At 53.2% G+C, this 23,379-nt stretch overlaps 1 protein-coding gene across 10 annotated transcripts in view; it reads left to right on the plus strand.

Moving 5' to 3' along the window:
* Positions 1-14,173: 14,173 nt before the first annotated feature.
* The window catches only part of HIF3A (hypoxia inducible factor 3 subunit alpha), a 28,065-nt gene continuing 18,859 nt past the window's right edge, over positions 14,174-23,379 (plus strand). For 2 of the 10 annotated variants that reach the window (XM_047710878.1, XM_047710877.1), the window contains exons 1-6: positions 14,174-14,248; positions 19,277-19,467; positions 20,491-20,636; positions 22,308-22,392; positions 22,676-22,788; positions 22,930-23,138. In XM_047710878.1, coding sequence (XP_047566834.1) covers positions 14,223-14,248; positions 19,277-19,467; positions 20,491-20,636; positions 22,308-22,392; positions 22,676-22,788; positions 22,930-23,138 — 770 coding nt within the window. In that variant the 5' untranslated portion in view covers positions 14,174-14,222. Of the gene's footprint in view, positions 14,249-15,556; positions 15,645-17,329; positions 17,515-18,854; positions 19,468-20,490; positions 20,637-22,307; positions 22,393-22,675; positions 22,789-22,929; positions 23,139-23,379 lie in introns of those variants that run through there. The other 8 variants (XM_047710875.1, XM_047710880.1, XM_047710879.1 and 5 more) reach the window with 8 other exon arrangements.

Genomic DNA, 23,379 nt, shown 5'->3' on the forward strand with positions numbered 1-23,379 from the left:
AAGGAGACTACCCCCAGCCATGGAGTTGCCCTTCGGAAAGTCCGGGATGGTCGGCTGCTTGAGCGGCCCTCCTGCTCTCAGGCTTTAAATTTGCCAATGAAGAGTGAACCAGTAAAACCCTAGACACTCCAGCCTCAGCCCCTAACAGAGGCGGAGCCCCTGGGTGCGTGCGCCGTCCCTCCCTCGCTAGCTGGGACCTCACTCTGTGGTCCCAGGCATGCCGTGTACCCTCCAGGACTTGGCAAGTGATCAGTCTTATTCAAAGTCCCCTGGGGGTATTTGCTAAGGGTGCCTCGTGTTTGTAAGAAGAACTGCTAAGGCGGGTCCAGCCACAACATTGGCTCCAGTTGGGGAAATGCCTGTGGGGGCTTAACCCCTCACACCCACACACATGTATGGGCCCAGGTGAGCACCTCAGGCATTCCTAGCGGGTACCATCACTGTCGGAGGCTGAGACCCACACAACACCCGTTCATTAGGTGATAGACATGTAGGTTGTTTCCAGTTTGAGCCTATTAGGAATAATTCTGCTATGAATATTCTTGTACAAGAGGGTATGAAGAGGTACTTCCTGCTCTTCACCTTGGGGGTGGGGGGGGGAGGACCTTGTGAGCGAGTGTGGAAATAATGCTCTCATGTGCCAGGAGGGAGTCGGCTACTACCTCCTGGAGCAAAGTGGGAAGCCAGGGGGGGAGCCAGTGATGGAAGGAAAGGAAATGTCCTTTTCTGTTTCACCTTCCAAAAGTACAGATCTGCCAGCAGTCCCCAGGAGTTGTGGGAACACTCATTGGGGACCTGTCCACGGGTGTCTGAGGGTTGGACCTTCCTGTCCTTTCTGGAGGGGCCGGCCCTGCACTTCGGGAGGTGGGCCGGGAGTGATAGTCCAGCCCATGTCTGTGACCTGCAGTGGGTCCTCCAGCCGGGGTCTTCCTTATATCCTGGGACCTGGGGTGAGAGAAGACCCCAACCCCAGGATAGGGGTTGGAAGATACTCCTCATTCCTCTGAGACGCTGAGCATCCCGAGTGGAAGGAGACAGAGTCCCTAACAGCTGGGTACATGGCATTAGCCACAGCAGCCCTAGTCCTTGTCTTCACAGAGCTCTGGGACCAGTACAGATGATCAACTTGTCCCTGGACAGTGACAACCAGGGGGGTCAGGGCCAGGATCGGGGACAAGGAGGCAGCTGGTTGTGAAATATTTTATGAGAGTCTAGTGTCTCCTGTTGGGAGGCTGGACAGCTCCTGCCCAGGAATTTTATATACATACATATAATATATACATACAATATATATGCATTTTGTGTATTTGTATGTATACATACAATATATATTTTAATGTATTTTACATGCTATATTTTTTTTCAGGGTTTTATTTATTTAAGAGAGAGTGAGAGAGCACAAGTGGGCAGAGGGGCAGAGGGAGAAGCAGACTCGGGGCTCCATCCAGGACTCTGGGATCATGACCTGAACCAAAGGCAGAAGCTTAACCAACTGAACCATCCAGGCGTGAGATGAGGTGAAGGGTGGTTTTGGTCTTCCTCTGGGCTGGGACTTGGGGTCAGTGAGGGTTCCTGGATGTGGGGTGGGTTTTTGTGGTTGGAACCTCCTGTTGGTACCCAGGGAGGGAGCGTGTTGGCTCTCTGATAGGTCTGCGCATGTGCAGCAGAAGGGGGGTGTGGGGCTGAAGCTGTCAGGATCTAACATCAAAAGTGGAGTCTTCCTCTTTATTACATGGAGGTGGATGGTACTACTAGCAAATGGTTAGGCTCTGAGTTCTGGCTGAATGGTTGGAGGGTGCCACAGCCTAAGGGCACACCCACGAGGGCAGGTGGGTGAGGGGTGTCTTCCAGACCCACTGCTGATTCTCCAACTGGTGAAGCAGAGGGTCCTCAGGAGTGGGCCTGGGTCTCAGACCTCAGGCCATAGGTAAACAGGAGAGAGAAACCTTTTCTCTCCAAGACCCTGATTTTCTGGGATATTGACTTTAAGGCAGGAAGGCATCTGGGTTTGAACTCCGTGCTGGAGGCCCTAAGAGGGGGGCCAACACGGCTGGGAGCTAACACAGAACATAATATAACAGCAAGAGTGCATTCAGCCAGAGCAGTGTCCGCTGGAGCCGCACTGACATCTCACTGAGCTTGGGCGCCTGAGGCCGCACTGAAATGGGCTGTGATTGTAGCCAGGGGATCCTTCTTCATCCGAGGATCTTACACCGACTGCGTCCAGCAACTGGCCCTCACCTAGGGCCAGAGGCGGACAGCCACTCAGAGAACAGCAGGAAGGTTTCTGTCCTTGTAGGAACCGGGGCAGACTCCGTGGACCCTCCTTCTGGGTCCACTGTCCTGTCCGTGCTGTATTCTCTGGGAGGCCCCTGCTGGAGACCAGGTATCTCTGGAGCTGGGTGGGACAGGGCTCAAGCAGGAAAACCTTAAACAGATCAGCCCTGAGGCCGTGTGTCTCCCAGAGCTTCCTGATGCTCTGGGAGGAAAGCGAGGCCGCCATCCACAAGAGAGACCAAGGGCAGAGATCAGGAAGTCCCGCCCCTCGTAGCCCAAGTGCTCAAAGCCTCTAGAACTGGGGCCTCCCCAGAACCCAGAGCCCTGTGTTGCCTTGTGGGAGTGAAGCGTTGGCCCTCCCCAGGCAGTGACCTGTCACCTCACTGTCCCTGACCTCAACCCAATGAGACTCCAGCTCAGAGGGGACGTCCTCTCTTCCACCCAAGTGTGGGGTGCCCAGTGCAGCCTCAGGGAGGCCTCACCTCTCTGTGCAATTCCAGCCTTGCTGCGCCCTCCGCTCCCCCAGTGGCAGGGTGAATGGGGCCAGAACTAGAGCTGGGACCCTCCGCTCCTGGGTCCTTAGAGCACGGGGCTCTGCCCACTTATCACAGTGCAAGAAGAGCTCATCATCAGAGTATCCCAGGCCCACCCAGAGACTGAGCCTGAGGTCCTAGTGGACAGTGAGGGCTTCCGAGGGAGGACAGACACACAGGTGATTCCGCCTGCCGGGTTCAAAGTTTCTTTCTTTCTTTCTTTCTTTTTTTTTTTTTTTAAGGTTTTATGTATTCATTTGACAGACAGAGATCACAAGTAGGCAGAGAAGCAGGCAGAGAGGGGGGGGAGCAGACTCCCGGCTGAGCAGAGAGCCCGACGCAGGGCTCCATCTCAGGACCCTGGGATCATGACCTGAGCTGAATGAAGGCAGAGGCTTTAACACACTGAGCCACCCAGGCGCCCCTATGGGATTCAAGGTTTCTAACAGCTGCCTCCCTCCTGAGTTCTTTAAACCGGGCTGTGTGGTGCTGGCTCATTCCAAAGGCGAGAGCAAGGACTCTGGTGGAGTATTTCGTGATGGACAGGCTGAGAGAAAGAAGGGCCTGGGCAAGATTAGGGTGGAAAGAGACTTGAGCTGCAGAAGAGGTAGGAGACAAATCATAAGTACACATAGGTAGGAGCGGCGCCCGTGTTTCCAGCAGTCACACGCCAGAGATGCAGAGGTGAGGCGATGAGGCTTGATACCAGCCACTCACCCTCAGATGGCTCAGGAAACAAAAGTGAGGTACTAATATTTACGCCCAGGATAGATGTGAGAATGGAGTTAGGTGATATGAAATAGCTTGTAACAGTCCCTGGTGTGTCATCTTTCAATGAATTGATAATTACAATAGAATACCAGGGGCACCTGGCAGGCTCAGTCCGTGGAGCGTGTGTGACTCTTGATCTCGGGTTTGTGAGTTCGAGCCCCACGTTGGGTGTAGAGATTACTTTTAAAATATCTTAAAATGTAAAATCAAGCCACCAAAAATATCTAACCGATGTGACCTTTCTATGTTGCTGTTTCTTCACAACCAAACACACACACACACACACACTCTTCAGGGATGTAGGTTTGAGTGTGGGGATCGTCACGTCCACGCTAATTTCTACCACCAGAGGGCACCTCAGGTTAGGTTAGGGAGGGCCCGGTTTTTAGACAGACCAGCGGTTCTGAATTCATTCATACTCTTTTTTTTTCTCATTCATACTCTTAAAAAATCATTGAAGACCCCCAAAGAGTTTTCGTTTACACAAGCTGTATACAGGGTGGTGTACTGGTAAACCAGCTGTCTGAAGGAAAAGTAACCCAGTGGCCCGGTGTTTCCACTGTGTAAATACTCCCACTGTGGCCCATCTCAAGCTACCAAAGTTTAATTTTTTTTAAAGATTTTATTTATTTATTTGACAGAGAGAGATACCCCAAGAGAGAAGAAACACAAGCAGGGGGAGTGGGAGAGGGAGAAGCAGAGTCCTTGCTAAGCAGGAAGCCCAATACAGGACTCGATCCCAGGACCCTGGGATCATGACCTGAGCTGAAGGCAGATGTGCAATGACTGAGCCACCCAGGTGCCCCTCAAACTATCAAAGTTTAACACCTGGTTCACATGGTCCCGAAGCTTTAACAGTCGGGTCTGTGGGTCGCTAGGGGCTGGCACCAGCATGCCACTGGATGGCTAGCCATATTTACTTTACAGAAGTTTAGACAAAGTTTTTTAAGATGTATTTATTCATTTTGAAATAGCAATAATAAATCCATTTCATTATCAAAGCAATGACACCATCACATATCACATAGCCTCTGAAAAACCTCACTGCGCTCTGGGGAAAATAATAGGCAAATAACCTTTGAGAATTCTTATAAGAATAGTTTTGACCTTGTGGATCCCATGAATGGATCTTGGGAACCCCTGGGGGTCTGCTGACCATATTTTCAGAACCACTGGCTTCGAATTTCAGTTCTCACCTCCATTCAATCCAGTTCCATTCAATCCAGTATCCCTCTTTAAAAAAATAGATATTTTAGGGGTGCCTGGGTGGCTCAGTCTGTTAAGTGTCTGCCTTCAGCTCAGGTCATGACTCCAGGGTCCTGGGATCGAGTTCTGCATCGAGCTCTCAGCTCAGCAGGGACCCTGCTTCTTCCTTTCCCTCTAGCGGTTGCTTCCTCTGCTTGTGCTCTCTCTCTCTCTCTCTGTCAAATAAATAACTTCTTAGAAAAAATAAAAAATAGACATTTTATTTTTTTATTTTAATTTTTATTTTTTAAGATTTTATTTATTTATTTGAGAGAGAGAGAAATCACAAGTAGGCAGAGAGGCAGGCAGAGAGAGAGGAGGAAGCAGGCTCCCTGCTGAGCAGAGAGCCCGATGTGGGGCTCGATCCCAGAACCCTGAAATCATGACCTGAGCTGAAGGCAGAGGCTTTAACCCACTGAGCCACCCAGGCGCCCCCAAAAATAGACATTTTAAAATATCCTTTTATTATTGTGAAATGAAATCTGTACACAGCCCACATTACCCGTGCATATAATCTCTACCTGAAGTTCATTGTGATGCGTTGCCTGTAATATAGAGAAGAAACAAAAGAAAAATACAGTCCTCTGTCCTTCACCAGACACGTGCATTGAAGAATCGAGGAGGTGGTTAGGTTTTAGAAAGTTGGTGCACACATGTGGCACGTGGCCTTAACAGCCCAGCTGGGGTCTGGGTGGCTCCTGGAATCAGACACTTCAATATTTCTGCAGGGAAATGTGGGCTCTTCACCTCAAAGTGGGGTGAACAGAGATTACCAAAAAAAGCCTGTGTCAGGTCAGGCTTTGCCATCAAGTTCAACAACCGTCTTTTCCTATTTCAGACGTGTTTGGATCTTGGCATTAGGAGTGGCTGACGGAGAGCCTATAATTTATAAGGAACGGGATGTGCTCCGTTCGCTCAGTGCTCACAGACACAACACCCAGCTGTCCCTGCTGTTGGTGAATTATACGTTTAGATTTCAGGTGAATAAGACAAGAGTCAGATATCTATTTTTCTTTGTCGTTGACGTCTTGGGATAAGGGCTAAATAAGAACATTGATCTGTCCATGTGGACCCCAGGAGAAGGCAAAGCAGAGTGGCCGGCTAGATTGGGAATCAAATGCCACGATGAGGAGGGAGACGGTGATGATAGGAGTCTCTGAAATGGTAAACACTCCCAGTACAACTTCTGCCCCAAACAGGGTGTGATCTTCCCTTGATTCCCATGGACTTGCTTTTCTGGAAAATTCAGAGCAGGTAGAAATAGTGCAGAATTCTTGCTGTTTAGATACAGAATGGGAGCCTCTGTAGCCTCTGACAGGAAGGGATTTCTCCTGCACAGGCAGACTCCAGCAGGACCCAGGAAACCCCTCCTCATCAGGGCTGCAAAGTGCATCACAAGGGCTTTGGGGTCCCTGGTCCCAGCCACCAGTTGCCAGAAACCTTAGATTTCCATACACCTCCTGGGGATGGGGTCCTGGCTTCCGAGGTCACTGAGCTCTGACAGGTTTGAGCAGGTGAGTTGGGGCTCAGGGCTCTGGGGAGGGGGCTCCCCAGCCTCGCAGAGTCTAGTGAGAGATTCTCTTGCTGGGGACACCAGAGGGCTGAGGAAGCCAGTGGGAGGGCAGGGACTTGGGCCATCACATCCACCCATCATCCGGCACTTACACCACCCCCCGGCACTTACCGGTACCAACACAAACATACGCATCAGCATCTGTACAGGGAACCAGGACATGGTGGGACCCTAGATGGGGGTGTGAGCTTTCGCCTGTTTCCTGGATGACGGGTGCTGTTATTTACAGAACGCAGATAGTCACTGTGCCAGCAGGCCTCCACGTGCCCACATCGACAGGCATGCTAATGTCAAGGTGTGCCCAAGGCTAAGACACAGGGCTTAGTCTTAAGGTATGACACACGTGTATGTGTGTCACAATCCACGGTGGTTGATCCTGGCGTGCATGCACGGCAGCCTGTTTTGTGACACCTACGTGTGTGACATTGACATGCACGGGACGTGTGTATGCCTGCAGACAGGTGGGTAGCAAAAGTGCCTGTCTGAGCCTTTTCTGTCCACCCTCCAAGCCGGAGCCCCTCAGCCAGCAGGAGAGATTCTGGTGAATTCCTGTGTCCTTTTTATCAGGCAGAGAATAGATGCATCGTGAATGCTTGAGTGAATGAGCTCGGGAATGAATGAGCAAGTGAACGGCCCCTGATCCTGTGAGCTTACCACACGTGGGGCACTGTGCTAAGTGCCTGCTCTCATTAAATCCACACCACGGTCTCTGAGACGGAGGGACTGTTATATCTCCATCATACAGAAGAGGAAACCTGAATCATCAAGACACTATGTAACTTTCGGGTGCCTGGGTGGCTCAGTCGGGTAAGCATCCAACTCTTGACTTCAGCTCAGGTCATGGTCTCAGGGTTGTGAGATCAAGCCCCACGCCAGGCTCTACTGGGCATGGAGCCTCCTTGGGATTCTCTCTCCCTCTCCTTCTGCTCTTCCCCTCTCACACACTCTCAAAAAAAAAAAAAAAAAAAAGAATTGGTAAACCCCGGATTTGATCCAGGCCTCTTAAACTCCAAACTGAGTACCCCTGACCTGTTCCGATTGTGATGGGACAATCCCCTCCCCCAATTCTTGGGATCCACTGCCATCCTTCCAAGACAGGCCCTCAGCAAGCTGGAAAAACAGAAGGCAGCCTTCTGTCATCAGTTCAGAGATGAAAGAGGTAGAAACAGTTTAATCCAATTTAATCCAGGAACACCTGGCTGTGTGTGTGTGGTGTGGGGGGTGTCTAGTGGACAATTAACTTTCAAGCAGAAGAGGGAGGTCCTTCTCCCTTCCCCATTGTCATGGATCCATAACCCTTACATTAGTGATGGTGTGGACGCATTGGAACCCTTGTTCATTGCTAGTGGGAATATAAAGCGGCATAGTCGCTGTGGAAAACAGTTTTACATTTCCTCAAAAAGTTAGAAGCAGCTGCAAGTCCACCTTCTAGGCAGGTACCCCCAAAGAATTGAAAACAGGTGTTCAGGCAAATACCTGTCTGTGATTGTTCACAGCAGCGTTGTTCGTAACGACCACGAGATAGAAGCAAACCCAAATGTCTATCAGCTGATGAATGGAGAAGTAAAATGTAGACTAGCCAGACAGTGGAATAACACAGTAATACCCATGCAGAGCAATGGAGTTGTGATACAAGCCGTCCTGTGCGTTCCTGCCCGAAACTTGCACACGCTGTGCTAGGTGAACGAAACTGGACACACAAGGACACCTATTCTATGACTCCGTTTCCCTGAGATGTCTAAAATATGTGAATCCACAGAGACAAAAAGCAGGGTGGTAGTTGCCCGGGGCTGGAGCAGGTAGGGCTGAGGGGGTGTGGGTTTTCTTTTGGGCTAATGAAGGCGTTTTAGGGCTGGATACAGGTGATGTGTGCACAACATCATGAATGTACTCAAGGTCACTGAATTACACACTTTAAAACGGTGCATTTTATGGTATGTGAATTTCACCTTAAAAAAAAAAAAATAAAGAAAGAGCTACTCCAGGGCACCTGTGTGGCTCGGTCGGTTGAGGGGCTGATTCTTGGTTTAGGCTCAGAGTGTGATCTCTGGTTGTGGGGGATCGATCCTCAGGTGGGGCTCTGCGCTCGGGGGGGGGGGGTCTGCTTGAGACTCCCCCACTCGCTCCTGCTCTCCTGCTCTCTCTCTCTTTCTAAAATAAATAAATCTTTAAAAAAAGAAAGAACGGGCGCCTGGGTGTCTCAGTGGGTTAAAGCCTCTGCTTTTGGCTCAGGTCTTGATCCCAGGGCCCCGCATCAGGCTCTCTGCTCAGCAGGGAGCCTGCCTCTCTGCCTACTTGCGATTTCTGTCTGTCAAATAAATAAATAAAATCTTAAAAATAAATAAATAAATAAAATCTGTAAAAATGAAAAAATCAAAAAAGAAAAGAAGGAGCTACCCCAGAAACTAAAAATAAAAAATTCAGTTCCTCAGTCCTACTGCACACATTTCAAGGGCTCAGTAGTCCTCAGGGCCAGTGGCTACCATACTGGACAGTACAGATAGAGAACATTTCCATCATCATGGAAGATTCTGTTGGCCAGTGCTGGCCTAGGGTTTCCTGCAGGCTCCATCCAGGTGGCTGTTCTTTCATGGTGTCGTTTATTGTGTTCTTCTGTCCACTGTCTTTCCTATGAATGGATAGTTACAATCCGGAAGTTTGGTCAGATTCAGGTTAGGTTATTTTGGTGAAAGGATTTCATTGGCGCTGCTGTGTCCTCCCAAGAGGAGGCATGCCACGTTTGGTGGAGTCTTTGGTGTGTGCCTGTTATGACAGCAGCATCTTCCCCCTTTGGTTGGCCCAAGTGATGGATGTCACATGACCAAATGGGCCAAGGAGTGTCTGTGATTTACCCAGGAGGGCCTCCACGGGCACATAGTGAAATCAGGGATGTGCGGTTCTGTAACAACGACGAACTGGAGCTCAGGAGACAATAATCTAATCTACACTGGGCAACAGTGTGGTTTGAATCAAATCCATTTTTTTCAGAAACAACTCTTATGTGTCACAGAGAAGTAACTAGCCCAAGTCACACAGCTGACAAGCGAGAGATCCAAGATTTGAACCCAGGCAGGCAGGCTGGGTTCAATAAGGCTCCACTACAGGGAAATACCTGATGGGGCTGCCGTGATGTTCTAGTAAGAGCAGGAATGCGAAGGGCTTAGTACAGTGCTCGGCACAGGAGCCCTGCATGATACTTATGGCCCATGCTGTTTATTTCCATCACCTAATTCCAGGTTAGTCTTGGCTTGAGTCTGGAGGGATTTTCTGCCCCTGGCAGTTTTCCAAGAATGCCAGCTGGCCTTTATAAACCCACGTGATTAGGAGTCAGAGCTTGGGGAAAGCAGAGTGGAGAGAGAATCAGATCATAAGAGGTAGCTGTAAAGAGGTTAGGAAAAGGGGCGACTGGGTGGCTCAGTCTGTTGAGCATCTGCCTTTGGCTTGGGTCATGATCTCTGAGTCCCGGGATTGAGCCGCGCATTGGGCTCTCTGCTTAGCAGGGAGCCTGCTTCTCCTTCTCCCCCTGCCTGCTGCTCCCCTTACTTGTGCGCTTGCTCTCTTTCTGTCAAAAAATAAATAAATAATATCTTTAAAAAAAAAAAAAAAGGCGGTTTGGAGCAACTCCTTCCCATCCCTGGCAGCAGAGAGGGTGAACATAGGGAGGTGAACACTAGGGATAAAATGTCTGAGCAGATGTGCAGGAGAGAGTGGCCAGAGATACTGACTTACCAGATTTGGGTGTGTGCACAGTTGCGGGGACCCTATCCCCCGTCCCTCTCTGGTATCTCAAGGCTCAAGACTCCATCCCCGTGGGGCTGCTTCTAGGCAGAGCTCCAAGATACTGTCTTATGAGGAGTTTGGCATTATTCCCCCAAACGGCCACAGGAATATTTCAAGTTCTGCATTGTTCTTCCCCGTGCAAGCTGGCCCCTTCCCATCAGTAAGTGGAGTCTCTTCCCTCCCCTGGAAGCTGGGCAGGACCTCGGGACTGACTTGAGAAAGGGGCATGCAGGGGACACTGCATGGCTTCCAAATCCCGGTCATAAAGGAGACACAGCTCCTGCCTGCTTCCTTGCTCCCTCTTCGTCTCCCTTGGCCCGAGCTGCCATGATGTGAGAAGGTCCAAGCGACCCCATGGAAAGGTCGCATCTAGATGTCCCAGCCGCAGCCCACAGGTGAGGTCCCCTCTGGTAGCAGCAACAAGTGCCAGGCCAGTGAGTGGGGAAGCTGCAGATTATTCCAGCCCACCCCTTTGGGCTGCCCCTGCTGACGCCAAGTAGGGTGGAGATGGGCTGTCTGCACTGAGCCCTGTCAGATGGCAATTCATGAGCAAAATAAATCTCTCTGTGGGGTGGTTTGTGTTGTAAGCGTGAGAGCTTCCAATTCTTTTCCACCTGAAGGGAACGAGAACTTCATTCAAACCTAACTCAGATGCCATGTTCCTGTTCAAAAGCCTCCCATGCTCCCATCTCCCTCAGAGTGAAAGCCAAGGTTCACACATAGCCTAAAAACCCATCCTACGTGATCTTCCACACCACTGTCCACCTCAGACCCCACACCACTTTTTCTGACCTCATATCCTGCTCTCCCCATCCATCCCCCTGCTCTAGCCACACTGGCCTCTTTGCTGATCCCTGAACTTACCGGGCCAGGACCTTTGCACTTGCTGTTCTCATTGTTTAGCACACTCTTCTCCCAGAAATCCACAGGGTTCCCCCCTCATCTTCAAGTCTTTGCTCAGATGAAACCTTCTTATTAAGCTCTTCCATAATAAAACTGTTTAAAATTATAGCTCCTACTGCCCAAAATCACTATGCCCTCCATTCTCTGGGTTACATCTCTCTATAGCACTTGTCACAATAAAACGTACTATATATTTCACTTATGTTTCTGTGTATAGTCTGTCTGCCCAAACAGAGTATAAGTTCCATGAAGGCAGGTCAGGGATCTTGACCTGTCTTGTTCACCACGGTAGTCCCAGTGCCTACAACAGCTCCTCCTGTATATTTAGTACCATATCCCCTGAGTCCTTCTACCTGTCTATCAATAATAGTTTGCCCTTCATATTTTTCTATTTTGAGGTAAAACTTACAGACAACAAGAGGCACAAATCTGAAGAGTACGATTTGCTGGGTTTTGACAAACGCATATACCTTTGTAACCCAAACTCCATCAAGATAAGGAACCACTGTCCTGATCTCCACCACCCCCCCCCCGCCCCCCCACGATCAGCCTTGCCCATTCTGGAACTTCATGTAATTGAAATCACATAGTGTACTTTGTTTTGTGTCTGGCTTCTTTCATTCAGCATAAGGATCTTGAAATTTGTCCCTGCTGGATGTCTATCAGTAGTTCATCCTTCTCTTGCTGGGTGTGCCACAGTTGATTGATACTGATATAGTGAGGTGTTGCTATGTGAAACTCATCGTCTCTTCAGTCCATTTCCTCTCCTTCACCCTGGCCCCGTCTTCGTTATGCCCAGCCTCCTTCCTCTTCTCCAACCTCCTGTCTCACTCCATCATGCCTCCACTCTCCACAGAGCAACTAGAGGGATTTTTATAAGGCACCCACTGTGTCTCTGTCCTGCTTAAAACTCTGCCATGGCTCCTTAGTGCCCTCAGGAGATCGCCCTATCTTCTTTAATGCCTTTCAGACCCGCTTGGGGCTCACCTGTATGCACCACCCCACCATCACCTCCCACCTCTTCTCGTTATGCTCCAGGTTGCAGGTGGTCTCCTACTCAGTAGCCCCCACGGTCCCAACGTTCCACATTGTTATATTCTCTTCCCTCTGCCCAGAATAGTTTTCCCCAGCCCTTTCTTTACCTTCCTCACTGCTACTTATCCCATTCTTGAGAGGCTAGGGGAGGCAACTCCACAGAGCTCCCACAGTCCCTGGTGGCTCAGATCACTCTACCTTTTAATAACAAAAAGGTCTCTGCTAAAGTTGAGTTTCAGGAACAAATCTTGTTTCTCAAAACAAATAACACATCCATTCAGCAAAAAATGAAAACTATTTCAACAAACACATTCCCCCTCTTGCCTTAGCTGCCAGGAACCACGGAGGGAAGCTTAATGCTAACCTAGACCATAGATGCTTGGTGTATCCATGCGTATTTGTAAATTCTGTTGCAGTGTGTGTTTCAGAAGTGCCAGTTTTCCTCGGGTGCTGTAAATTCCCGCATTGACTCTCTGCTATGTCTTGCATAGCCCCTGCTTCCTCATGGAGGACACTGCTTCCCCTGAAGCCCTTTCTGATTTAGGCCTCTAGTTTTCTCATACTCCACTGCCTCCACACTAGAGCGTGTGAGATATTTTCTCTGTTTATCAAGATTCTTTCTTTTGAGTGAAAGCAGCTGAAATCAATTCACACTAATCTAAGCACAAAGTAAATGAATAAAGTAATATTTAACAATAATAGCAACAGCCCAAAAAACCCCCATAATTGTTCTGAGATTAAAGTGGAGTTCAGATATGGCTGGATCCGAGTACCCAAGTGCTGATGTCAGGAGTGTCTTTCGTAGATTTTCATTTCTGCTTTCTTCTGTATTGACTTTCATCTCTTAAAGCCTCTTCTTTCCTGGTAACGGGCTTACCTCCTACCAGCTGGGAAACTCCAGCAGAAATAACCTTTTTCTTTAGTTGCAGCAAATGTCTCAGGGTTGGTTTTCATTGGCTTAGGTTAGGTCACATGTCTTCCCTGAACCAATCACTGTAATCAGGGAGACAGAATAAACTGATTGGCTAGGTTTGGATCCTGTGTGCCTGGAGCTGGTGAGCAGAGGGCTATGGCCAGCCCTATTCAAATTAAATAGAGGGAGAACAGAAAGAAGTGGTTCCCCACCAGAAAGCTGAGTGAGGGCAAAGCTGGGGAGGGCAAATCCTACAAACTTTGGCTATAGTATCCTTTTCCCTGTCCAAAGCTGCATGTAGAATACCTGTCCCCTGTGGGTTAGTAAACCGTCCCCTACACACACACACACACACACACACACACACACACACACACACACTCTGTTCCCTAGCCAATCCTAATGCTTTAGCCACTCCTTGGTGACCTTGTACCTCTCTCTTCTTACTTCACTAGTAGAAAGCTACCATTTCTCTGCTCTTTTAGAAAATGGGTGTGTTTGGGTTTTACATATTTACTTGACATAAACTTAATCATTCAATGGTGGGAACTTGAAAAGGGAGTTAGGGAGGCAAGGAAGTAGGGCTGGGGTACAAAGGGTGCCAGACTGGAAGACCGGGTCAGGTGGGGGTACTTGCTGCAGGGATGGGGGCAGAGGGGCTGCGGACCAAGAGGGAATGTAGCGCTGGGTGGGGGTGGGGAGAAGCGGGAGTTGTCAGTGGATAAGGAGGAGGGGATGGAGGAGGCAGAGTTGGGCGACTTGCAGTGGGTGGGCCTGGTGGTCTGAGGGGCCCGACCGGGGGTGGGAAAATGAAGAGGTGGGCTGCGGGTGAGGGTTAGAGGGTGCGGTATCAGGGTCGGGTGAGCTCGGTGGGTTCGGGAGAGGGCTGGTGTCAGAACTTGGCGAGAGAGGCTGGGCCAGGAGGCGCGGCCCGCGGACCTTGCGGGCGACACTACGGAGGAAGTCCGCGGCTAGGGGTGTGGCGGGGGGGTCGGTGTTTGCCGCGGTATCCCCCCACTCCGAGAGTTTCAGGTCCTCGTCTGGTCCCGCCTCTTTCTTGGAAGTGACACACCCGTCGTCCAACCGGAGCCGCGGGCCGGGCGCGGCGGGGGGCGGAGCTGGGGAGGGGGCTCTCAGGGCCAGGGGAGGGGGCTAGGGGCCTCGAAGGGCTCGGGAGCGACAACGGCGAGCCATGGCTCTGGGGCTACAGCGTGCCAGGTACTGGGGTTCGGGGCAGGAATGATGGGAAGCGGGGGGCTATCCTTGCAGGGACCCCCGAGCCGGGGGGGATGCACGGGGGAAGCCGAGGAGGCCCCGGGCCGCGCGGTTGGAGGTACTTGCCCGCCGCACCCACCATCCTACCGGACTGCAGGCGAGGGGGGTTCCCCAAGTCCCCGGCTGCCCCGCCCCGCCCCTTTAGCCTGGAGTGACTTCGGGGTGGTGATCCCCAATTTCCTGCTGCTCGGGGTTCGCTTTCCCTCCAGGTTAGGGCCCCTACGGAATTGGGGGTGCTTGTGTTCGAGTAGTTCCCGGGCTTCTGAGGAAGGCATTCTCCTTCCACGTATTGAACCTACCGGCCTCCGAATTCCCAGAATTGAGGTTGTTCCTTGCTACGGGACCGGGGATCCAAGGGTATATGGGGTGCCCCCAGACTAAGCTTTCACAGATCCAGGGAGTCCCTTGGAATGGGAAGTCAGATTCAAGAGTTCAAGAGCAGAGAGAGCCCTTATAATTGGATGGTCCCTGACAGACTTTCAAACCTTGGGTCCCCTAGAAATAAGTAGAGGGGGTCACCTTTCAGCAGCTACCTGGGACCTTTCCCAGGGACCTTTCTGTACCCTTTTGAAAGGGAGAGTCACCCCTTTCAATAACAGAGAAACAGCCTGACCGACTTTCCAGGTCTAGCCCCTTATCTTCCTCTCCACCCCCACTCAGTGCCTGTGACTGTGGACAGGGGCACACCATCCAAGCCTTATTTGGGGAATCCCCCATGGAGGGTGCTGTACCGGATTCAGTGCAAGCTCTGATGGGAGCACGCCCTGCCTAAGTGTTCAGCTGGGTCCTCCTGGCGGGAGGGTAGGTTTCTGTGATCACCGCCCAGCAGGTGCAGAGCTGCTGAGTGCTCTGGGTCCAACGCCAAGGGGTCTATCTGGCCATGTTTTCTTGGGGTCCTGGAAAAATCTTACAGACCCTTGGTTTCCCTTGTCCAATCTGAGGCATCCAGGAAACCTCACCCCCTTCCCTCCTCCCTGGCTTCCCAGGTCTGATTGGATCTGTCCACACCCTCATGTTTTTGACCCCCCCCCCCCCCCACTGCTGTTCGCCCCTTCAGTTCTATTCCAGTCTTTGGCTCTGGGCCTGCCAGGGAACTCCATCCCACCCCTTCTGGGCCAGCCTCAGCCCAGCCCCTCCCAGCGCCCCCTCCTGGCTAGGTGGGGGCCCCTCTTGGCTGAGCTGGGGCGCTCCCCCCTCCCCACCAAGGCCAGCCCTTTCCTGTGGTGTCATCCCATTGCTGCGCACCACCCACTCATAACTCGCACCCGGATCCCGGCCGCGCTCCGTCCCCTCCTGCACCCCTAGGATGGCACTTGGGCCAAAGGGGGCCTGGGTGATGGTGAGTGGGCCCCCGTACTGCCTCACCCCCTTCCCTTCTTCCAACTCAGGCTTCCTGCCATCCCACCCCAGGCAGGGATGTTCTTGGGAAGTCCCTGATGGGTGTAAGGGCCTCGGTGCCCCCCGGATCAGAGGGTTCCAAGGGAAGATAGGACTCAGGGTACAGGCACCCTACTGGGTTACCATGTCCTTGGGAATGAGCAGAGGCAGAGGCAGAGAGAGTCCTCCTGACTGACCCTACCCCAACTCCTTTCCCAACCCTGCCTCTGGCCTCGCAGTGCCCAGAGGGGTCCCTGCCCAGACACAACCTAAGGCCCCCTAGATCCTTTACACTTTTTTCAAGACCCCCACTACCCAGCTCAGTGTCAGAAGAGAGAGGGCCAGGAGCAGCCCTGACTATGGCTCTGCGTCTTCCTACTTTCTCCTTGCCTTTGCTCTCGGGTGGCAATTTCTGCAGAGGTGGGCTTCTCTGTCTCTTGGTTTGGCCGGGGCTGGGGAGAGGCCACCGGGCCCCAGCCCCCATTCCCAGGCCTCACCCTGGGGCCTCCAAGGCCCTGGCCCCACCCCCTGTTCTCTGCTGGAACACAGGGGAAGGGTGGCAGGGTTCCAGCTGCACGTCCCAACCTGGGCAGTGTGCCAGGGGGCTGGACCAGGGCTGGGCATGGGGCCAGCCAGGGAGACTGGCCAGCTGGGGAAATCCGGAGGTAGCAGAGGTGGGACACGGGAAGGCACTGAGGCTACTGGGCAAAGGAGGGACAGGGCAGGGGCTCCTGGGGTGGACATGCCCTCTGAAGCATGGCATTTAAGCGCACAGGCCCTAAAGTCATGTTCAGATCCCAGCTCATCCATCTGCTTCTGGAATGTGTGGCCTGGGGCCCCTGACTGCCTCTCTGAGCCTCAGTGACATATCCTGGAAAATGGTGATGGTGGGGGGGAATCATACCGCCCCTTCCCTGCACCACATCAAAGTAAGGAGCAGTGAGGGAACTGATCTTTGGGGGGCAGGATACCCCACAGGTCACAACAAACTGTGTTTAAGTCAGACAGCGTTCTGGGTAGAAGTAGATGCTCCGTGGGACTCACTTGAGGTTGGTGGACCACAGCTGCCATGTGGTGGGGGCCCTGATTACCAGCGGGGTAACTTGGGCCAGTGAGGCCATTGCTCAGAGCCTTGGGTTCAGGCCCTGTGAAAGGGAGATCATTTTTCCTGCTGCATTGGGCCATTGGGAGGATTTAAGGGGGTCTCTGGCTCCTTGAGTGCTCAGTACCGCAAAGCGAGCGTGATTACTCTCATGACACTTTGGTCTACTTCCAAGGTGCTTGTGTAAAGGTTGTGTGTGTGATGGCACAGAGACCAGACCACGGGGTTCCCACCAAAGCCCATGCATATCTCCAGTGTGCAGGAGACTCCAGAGCCTTCCATTCCCGATGTGGACAAAAAGGGAGTAATCAGAAGTGTAGCCCTCTCATGGCACTCATCGATGGCCAGGCCCTGTTCTAAGTCCTTGATGTATATGAATTCGTGTAATTTTTACAACAACCCCGTGGGGTCGTGTTGTTATGCTCAGGGAGGGCCTGCCGTTTGTCCCAGAGTTAAACAGCTCATACATGGTGGAGCCAAGACACTGGACCTCTGCTCCGGTCGAGCTCGTCCCTACTCCATTTAGCTCCTCCGTTTAATGAAAGGCCAGAGACCCAGGCGTCTCTGAAGCCAGCTGAAGCCAGCGAAAGGCCCACACTTCCTGTCAGAAGAACGTCCGGAGATCAGGCGGGGAGCTGGAAGGAGGGTCCCGCTGCAGCCACCAGCTGGCTCCTTCTATGGAGGGAGAAGTCTGCCACGGAGAGGATTACAGAGCCCAGCTGCCTGGGAGGTGGGGGGCTGGCCCCACCCCCATTCCCGTTCCCACTCCCTCTCCCTCTGTCTGGGCCCCCGCTCCGCTCGGTGAGGCCCGCCCACCCCCACCCTCTGGGCAGGAAGACAAACAGGGCTGGAACAGAACAGGACAGGACGGAATGTCCTCTGGGCAGAGCAGGACTGGAGGCCCCCGCCTCCCACCAGCTAGCAGGGAGGGGATGGGGTTGACCGCTGGCTCCCTCCACCCCTCCACCCAGCCTGCCCCCCTCTGTGCCTCCCACTGGATGCAGGGAGTTTTTTCCCTCTGGGGCCTGACAGGACAGCCCCTCGCTCTCCAATTCGCTCTCCCAGTCGTGCCCATGGGTGGGGCTGCAGGTCTGCTTGGGGCCCTGAGGTTGATGCCATCCCCAGGAGTGGCCTCTGGTTTTGGAAGGGACAGCCTCTCTTCCTAGAGTTCTGCTTCCCCGGAGTGGGTCACAAGGAAGGAATCAGAGAGAAGGCTTTGGAACCCCACCGCCTGAGTTCACATCCTGGCCAGTTAGTTACTAGCTTTGTGACTTTTTGTGCAAAGGACTTTACCTTTCAGAGCCCTGGTGTCCCCTTTGTGAAGTGGAAATTTAAGGTGCCTCCTGGGATTGAGTGAGTGCACATAGGTGAAGTACTTAGAACAGTGCCAGACGCACGCTCAGCAGTTCATAACTTGTTATTAATGGTTTTATCAATATTATAAATATAAAGAAGATTATGCAGACTGTACTATATATAATATACTCCAATTTTTTTTTTCTTTCAAAAACTGTGTTGTTTGGATTCAGACATTTAAGACAGGGAGAATCACTAACCTGGAGATAACCTGGAGATAAACCTGGAGATAGGACAGAGAAGGCTGAAGAGTTCAGGCAGACCACAGTCCAAACGTGGCCTCACTCCTTAGGGGCAAACACTGCAACCTCTCTGTGCCTTGGTTTCCTCATATGTTCAATGGGCTAACGTCATTACCTTCTTGCTGGGGTTGTCTGAGCTCTTAGTGGGTTTAATGTGAGTTACTCACTTGGCACAGGGAAGAAGCTGGATACGTGGCAGATATTTCTGACAAAACAATACTCATCCTTCAACCTCCACCCCCACCTCATCCCACCCATAGAAGTCAGGTATTTGAAGTGGATTGAAGGGTAGGGGTTAGTGGTTAGCTGTTGGCTCGACAGAACACTGGAGTTGGTTTGCTGTGTCACATCAGCAGGGCCCCTGTTGGTGGGTCGTTGGACTTTGAGATCTGTGTTCTAAGATTCTGAGGATTCAGCTCAGCTGAGGAGGGGAAAGGGCAGGAGAGGGGGTTCAGGGAGGCTAGAGGGCAGGGGGCCCGGAGGCTTCTGACATCTTCATGATCCCTCCCTTCCCTGGCTTGGGGCCAGCTCTGCCAGCCCCCTCCCAGCAAGAGGCCTCCCGGTCTCCCAGGCGTCCCCAGCCCAGGGAACAAACAGCAGATAAGTCAGGGAGGGGACAGCGGCCCTGGGCACGCCTCAGAGAGTGAGGCGCTGGGGGCAGCATGGGCTGGCGCAGGGACAGATAAAATCCGCGATTAGGAGCTGCCCCAGAGTATAACCCTCGCAGGCCCAGAGAGCTCCGGGAACTCGCCCGGGCCACACAGCGAGACGTGCACGGTCGCGGCCCTGCCCTCTTTGGGCCCGGGGCCCCATGTGGCAGTGCCCCACGTGCATGTCCCATCCAACTCTTTCCCTTCCGGGGGCGCCGCCAGTGAACGCTGCCGATGTCCGCAGGTCGAGCACCGAGCTGCGCAAGGAAAAGTCCCGGGATGCGGCCCGCAGCCGGCGCAGCCAGGAGACCGAGGTGCTGTACCAGCTGGCGCACACGCTGCCCTTCGCGCGCGGAGTCAGCGCCCACCTGGACAAGGCCTCCATCATGCGCCTCACCATCAGCTACCTGCGCATGCACCGCCTCTGCGAGGCAGGTGAGACCCGCCCCCGGGAGCGCCCACTTGGGCAAGGCCCCAACCCCTAACGTCTTCCCGGCGGAGGGGCCCCCTTCCCGCACGAGGCCCCGCCCCCTCCTGAGTCGATCACGTGTGCGGTCCCGCCCCCTGGGAAGCCCCACCTCCTTCGAGTTGGAATTCTAAGGAATAGGAGGCCATCGAACTCCCTTGGGTGCTTCAACCCTTAGGATTTGGCCCCCAGGAAGACTTTCTTGCGATAAATATCCCTGGGAGGCTTAGCTGCCCAATTTTTAATGACCACCTGAGAGCGCGCCCTCCCTAGCTCCTTAGGTCCATCGCCCCTCCCCTCGGAGCCTTCCTCTTGAATTCCCACCCAGGTAGAATTCTACCCTGCAGGGGGTCTGAGAGAGAGCGAGCGAGCGAGCGAGCGAGAGAGAGAGAGAGAGAGAGAGAGACACACACACACACACACACACACACCCCCGGAATCTCTAGGACCCTGAAAACATTTTATTTAGGAGGAATGTGGAGCCATCTTCTGGCAGGCTCTGCCCCTGAGACTTCCTTCCCTGCCCTGTAGAATTTTACTTCTCTGGGAGGCTCTGCCCTTTTAGAATCCTCGTCACCTGGGAGTCCCTGCTTCTTTAGAATTCTGCCCATCTACAAGGCCCCAAGAATTCTGAAATTCTGAAGCCCTGGGAGGCCTTCCCCACCCCCGTTTAGAATTCTGACTCCCTCTAGTCAGAATTTTAACCTTAAATTTTGACCCCTAGGGATCCCATCCTTTTAAAAGTCTGCCTGGCCTCCTAGGAGACCACTCCCCCACCTTTGAATTGGATTCTTGTGGGAGACCCCCACCTCCTTAGAATTCTGTGCCCCTGGGAAAACCCTGCCCCCTTCCTTGGGACTCCCAAACATATTCTTGCTCACCTGGGGGCACCTGTAAGTTCTTCAGAGTGAGGGAAGGCAAAGGGAGGCTAGCCAGGGTGGCCCCGTGGCTGGCTGACTAGAGAACCCCCTCCGCCCTGGCCCGGACACCAGGGGAGTGGAACCAGGTGGGAGCAGGGGGCGAAGCTCTGGATGCCTGCTACCTGAAGGCCCTGGAGGGCTTCGTCATGGTGCTCACTGCCGAGGGAGACATGGCTTACCTGTCGGAGAATGTCAGCAAACACCTGGGCCTCAGTCAGGTGAGAGGAGCTGCTTGCTTTGTGCCTGGCCCCGTGCAGGTGATGCCGGGATACGGACGTGACTGAGACTGGCCTAGCCCTGTCTTTACAGGGCTCCCAGCACAGAGGGGAGACAGATGTGTCACCCGACGGGAAGCTGCAGAAGGGTCAGGGCAGGGATGGGACAGCCTAGGGGGCCATGTGAGCCAGGGGAAGGGGGTTGCCTGAGCCAGCCTCAGGGGGCGTCGAGGACTTTCTAGAAAAGAAGACATCTGAGCCGAAACCTTAATGAAGGACTTAGCCGGTCAGAAGGTTTGGGGAGTGGATGGGAACAGTGAAGACTGGGAATGCGTATGTGTGAGGGAACAGAACATGCAAAGACCCAGAGGTGAGATAAAACAGCACTGGAGTGGGGGCGGGGGGAATAAAGGTGTTTATCCTGGCTCAGTGCAGATTGCAGTGGGAAAGGTGAGAGAAAAAGGTCTAGAGAGGTCAACAGAGCTGGATAATTTAGGGCCAAATTAAGTTTATTGCCAGGGCACTAGGGAACCATAGATGTATTTTCAGCGGGGGAGAGGCTGTGAGAGAGGCAGAATTGGATTTACCATTGGAAAAGCACCCCCCCCCAACTTGGTGCACACAGAATTAGAGTTGGAGGGGATGAGACTGGAGGCTGAGGATCCATCTACAGGGAGGGGTGCAGGGCCCTGGATGGGAGGAGTACGAGCAGGGGTCTGGGGACGAGAAGGCAGGACACACAGGTGAGAACTGATTTCAGCTAACCCATACGGCATGCCCCACAGGACAGTTAGTGTTTTTTTTTTTTTCTATTTCACATAAATAGGCTCCACAGTTGTCATCTGTTCCTTTCTCCTGCCTTGTTATCCTGCTCCTGGTACCAATTTCTCTGTTAGCTTGAGCTCTTCTCGGGTTCAGAGAGAGGAATGTCCCAAGGCCCCAAAGCTAGGAAGTGGCAGACCAGGATTTGAATCTAGCTGGAGGAAGTGCTGTCAGAGGAGAGCGAGCCCTCTTCCCCGAGTCAGCACCACTATTGGACTGGGAGCTGTGTGGGTCCCCTTCCACCAGAGTCCCCTCCCGCCAGCACCATGCCCATTTCCGGAACTGAAATAACTTGTCAAATCTTTGGCTCGGCAACCAGATGGGATTTGAATGGGGTCTCACCTCAGGACCTTTGCACTTGCTGTTCCCTCTTCCAGAACACTCCAGAGAGCCACAGGACCACCTCACTGGCTTGGTTCAGCGATTTGTTTCAGTGTCCCCTCAAGACATGGGCTCTGACTATGGTGTCTAAGATAGCATGCTGTCATTTCATGGCCTTATTCCAGTTTTCTTCCTATTATGTACATATTATTTTATGTCTGTGTTTTGTTTAATTGGTTTCTTTATTGACCACCTGCCCTGCCAGCCAGTAAGCTCTGAGAGGCAGGGATTTTTCCTGTGTGGTCATAGCTTTGCCCACCCATCTGGAAGAGGGCCTGGCTATAGCAGGTGCTAAAGAGAGGGTTGCTTAGTGAGTGTGTAAGTGAATGAATGAATGAATGAATGAACAAACGAACAAACTAGTGAAGTAATCCAGGCTTATAAATCAGGGCAGGGATGGCGAGGCTGAGGAAGGAGGACTCGGTGAAAGTGCTCTAACCCCCACACTGCCCCTGCTTCCCTCCCTGGCAGCTGGAGCTCATTGGACACAGTATCTTTGATTTCATCCATCCCTGTGACCAAGAGGAGCTACAGGACGCCCTGACCCCTCGGCAGAGTGAGTCCCTTAGAGGCCTCTGACCCCGGTTGTAAAAGCTGCGGCTCCCCCTTTCCCTCAGCGTGTCCCCTCCTCCTCTGGAGGCCTGGACTGAGGAAGCTGGAAGGAGGGGCCGTGGTCCTGCCCTGGGAGCTCTGAAAGAGCATTGCCCCCCCCCCCCCCCAGGCCCTCCTGTTCCAGGTCTCCGCTCTGGGAATGAGGCTGGCGGGGCGCTGGAGGGAACTGGGAGCTGTCCAGAGCCACCTGGTGCCCTGCTCACCCCCCTCCCCGGGGCCCTCCCCAGGCCTGTCCAAAAAGAAGCCGGAGGCCCCCACCGAGCGCTGCTTCTCCTTGCGTATGAAGAGCACCCTCACCGGCCGCGGGCGCACCCTCAACCTCAAGGCGGCCACCTGGAAGGTGGGCAGGGCCTGGCCTGGAGGAGGGTCTGGGGTTTCTCCTTCTCAGCTCCCGGTGGGGTCCCCAGAGACCTACCTCCCAGCCCCACGGGAGCCCCAGGCCCACGTGCTTCCCCACCTTGCCCCCCCTCCCCCCAACCAGGTGCTGCACTGCTCTGGACACATGAGGGCCTACAAGCCCCCTGCACAGACGTCCCCAGCAGGAAGCCCCAACTTGGAGCCCCCCCTGCAATGCCTGGTGCTCATCTGTGAAGCCATCCCCCACCCGGGCAGCCTGGAGCCCCCACTGGGCCGGGGGGCCTTCCTCAGCCGCCACAGCCTGGACATGAAATTCACCTACTGTGATGAGAGGTGGGCAGCGGCCCCGCTGCACCCCACCCCTCCATTGGCTTGGCTCTTCCTCTTCCTTTCTGCCCCTGGGCCCCTCCCTGGTTTTTCTCTTGCCCCCCAGTTCTCCTTCTGGTCCATCTCCGTCTCTCTCTGATGCCATCTATCTCTGTCTTGTGTGGCTGTCTGTCTTGGCATTCTCTGTGGGTCTTTTTGCCTTGGGTTCTCTTCCTGTCCCCTTTGAGTCTTCGTTACTCCCTCCCTG

The sequence above is a fragment of the Lutra lutra genome, chromosome 17 (genome assembly GCF_902655055.1).
Source record: "Lutra lutra chromosome 17, mLutLut1.2, whole genome shotgun sequence".
NCBI lineage: Eukaryota > Metazoa > Chordata > Mammalia > Carnivora > Mustelidae > Lutra > Lutra lutra.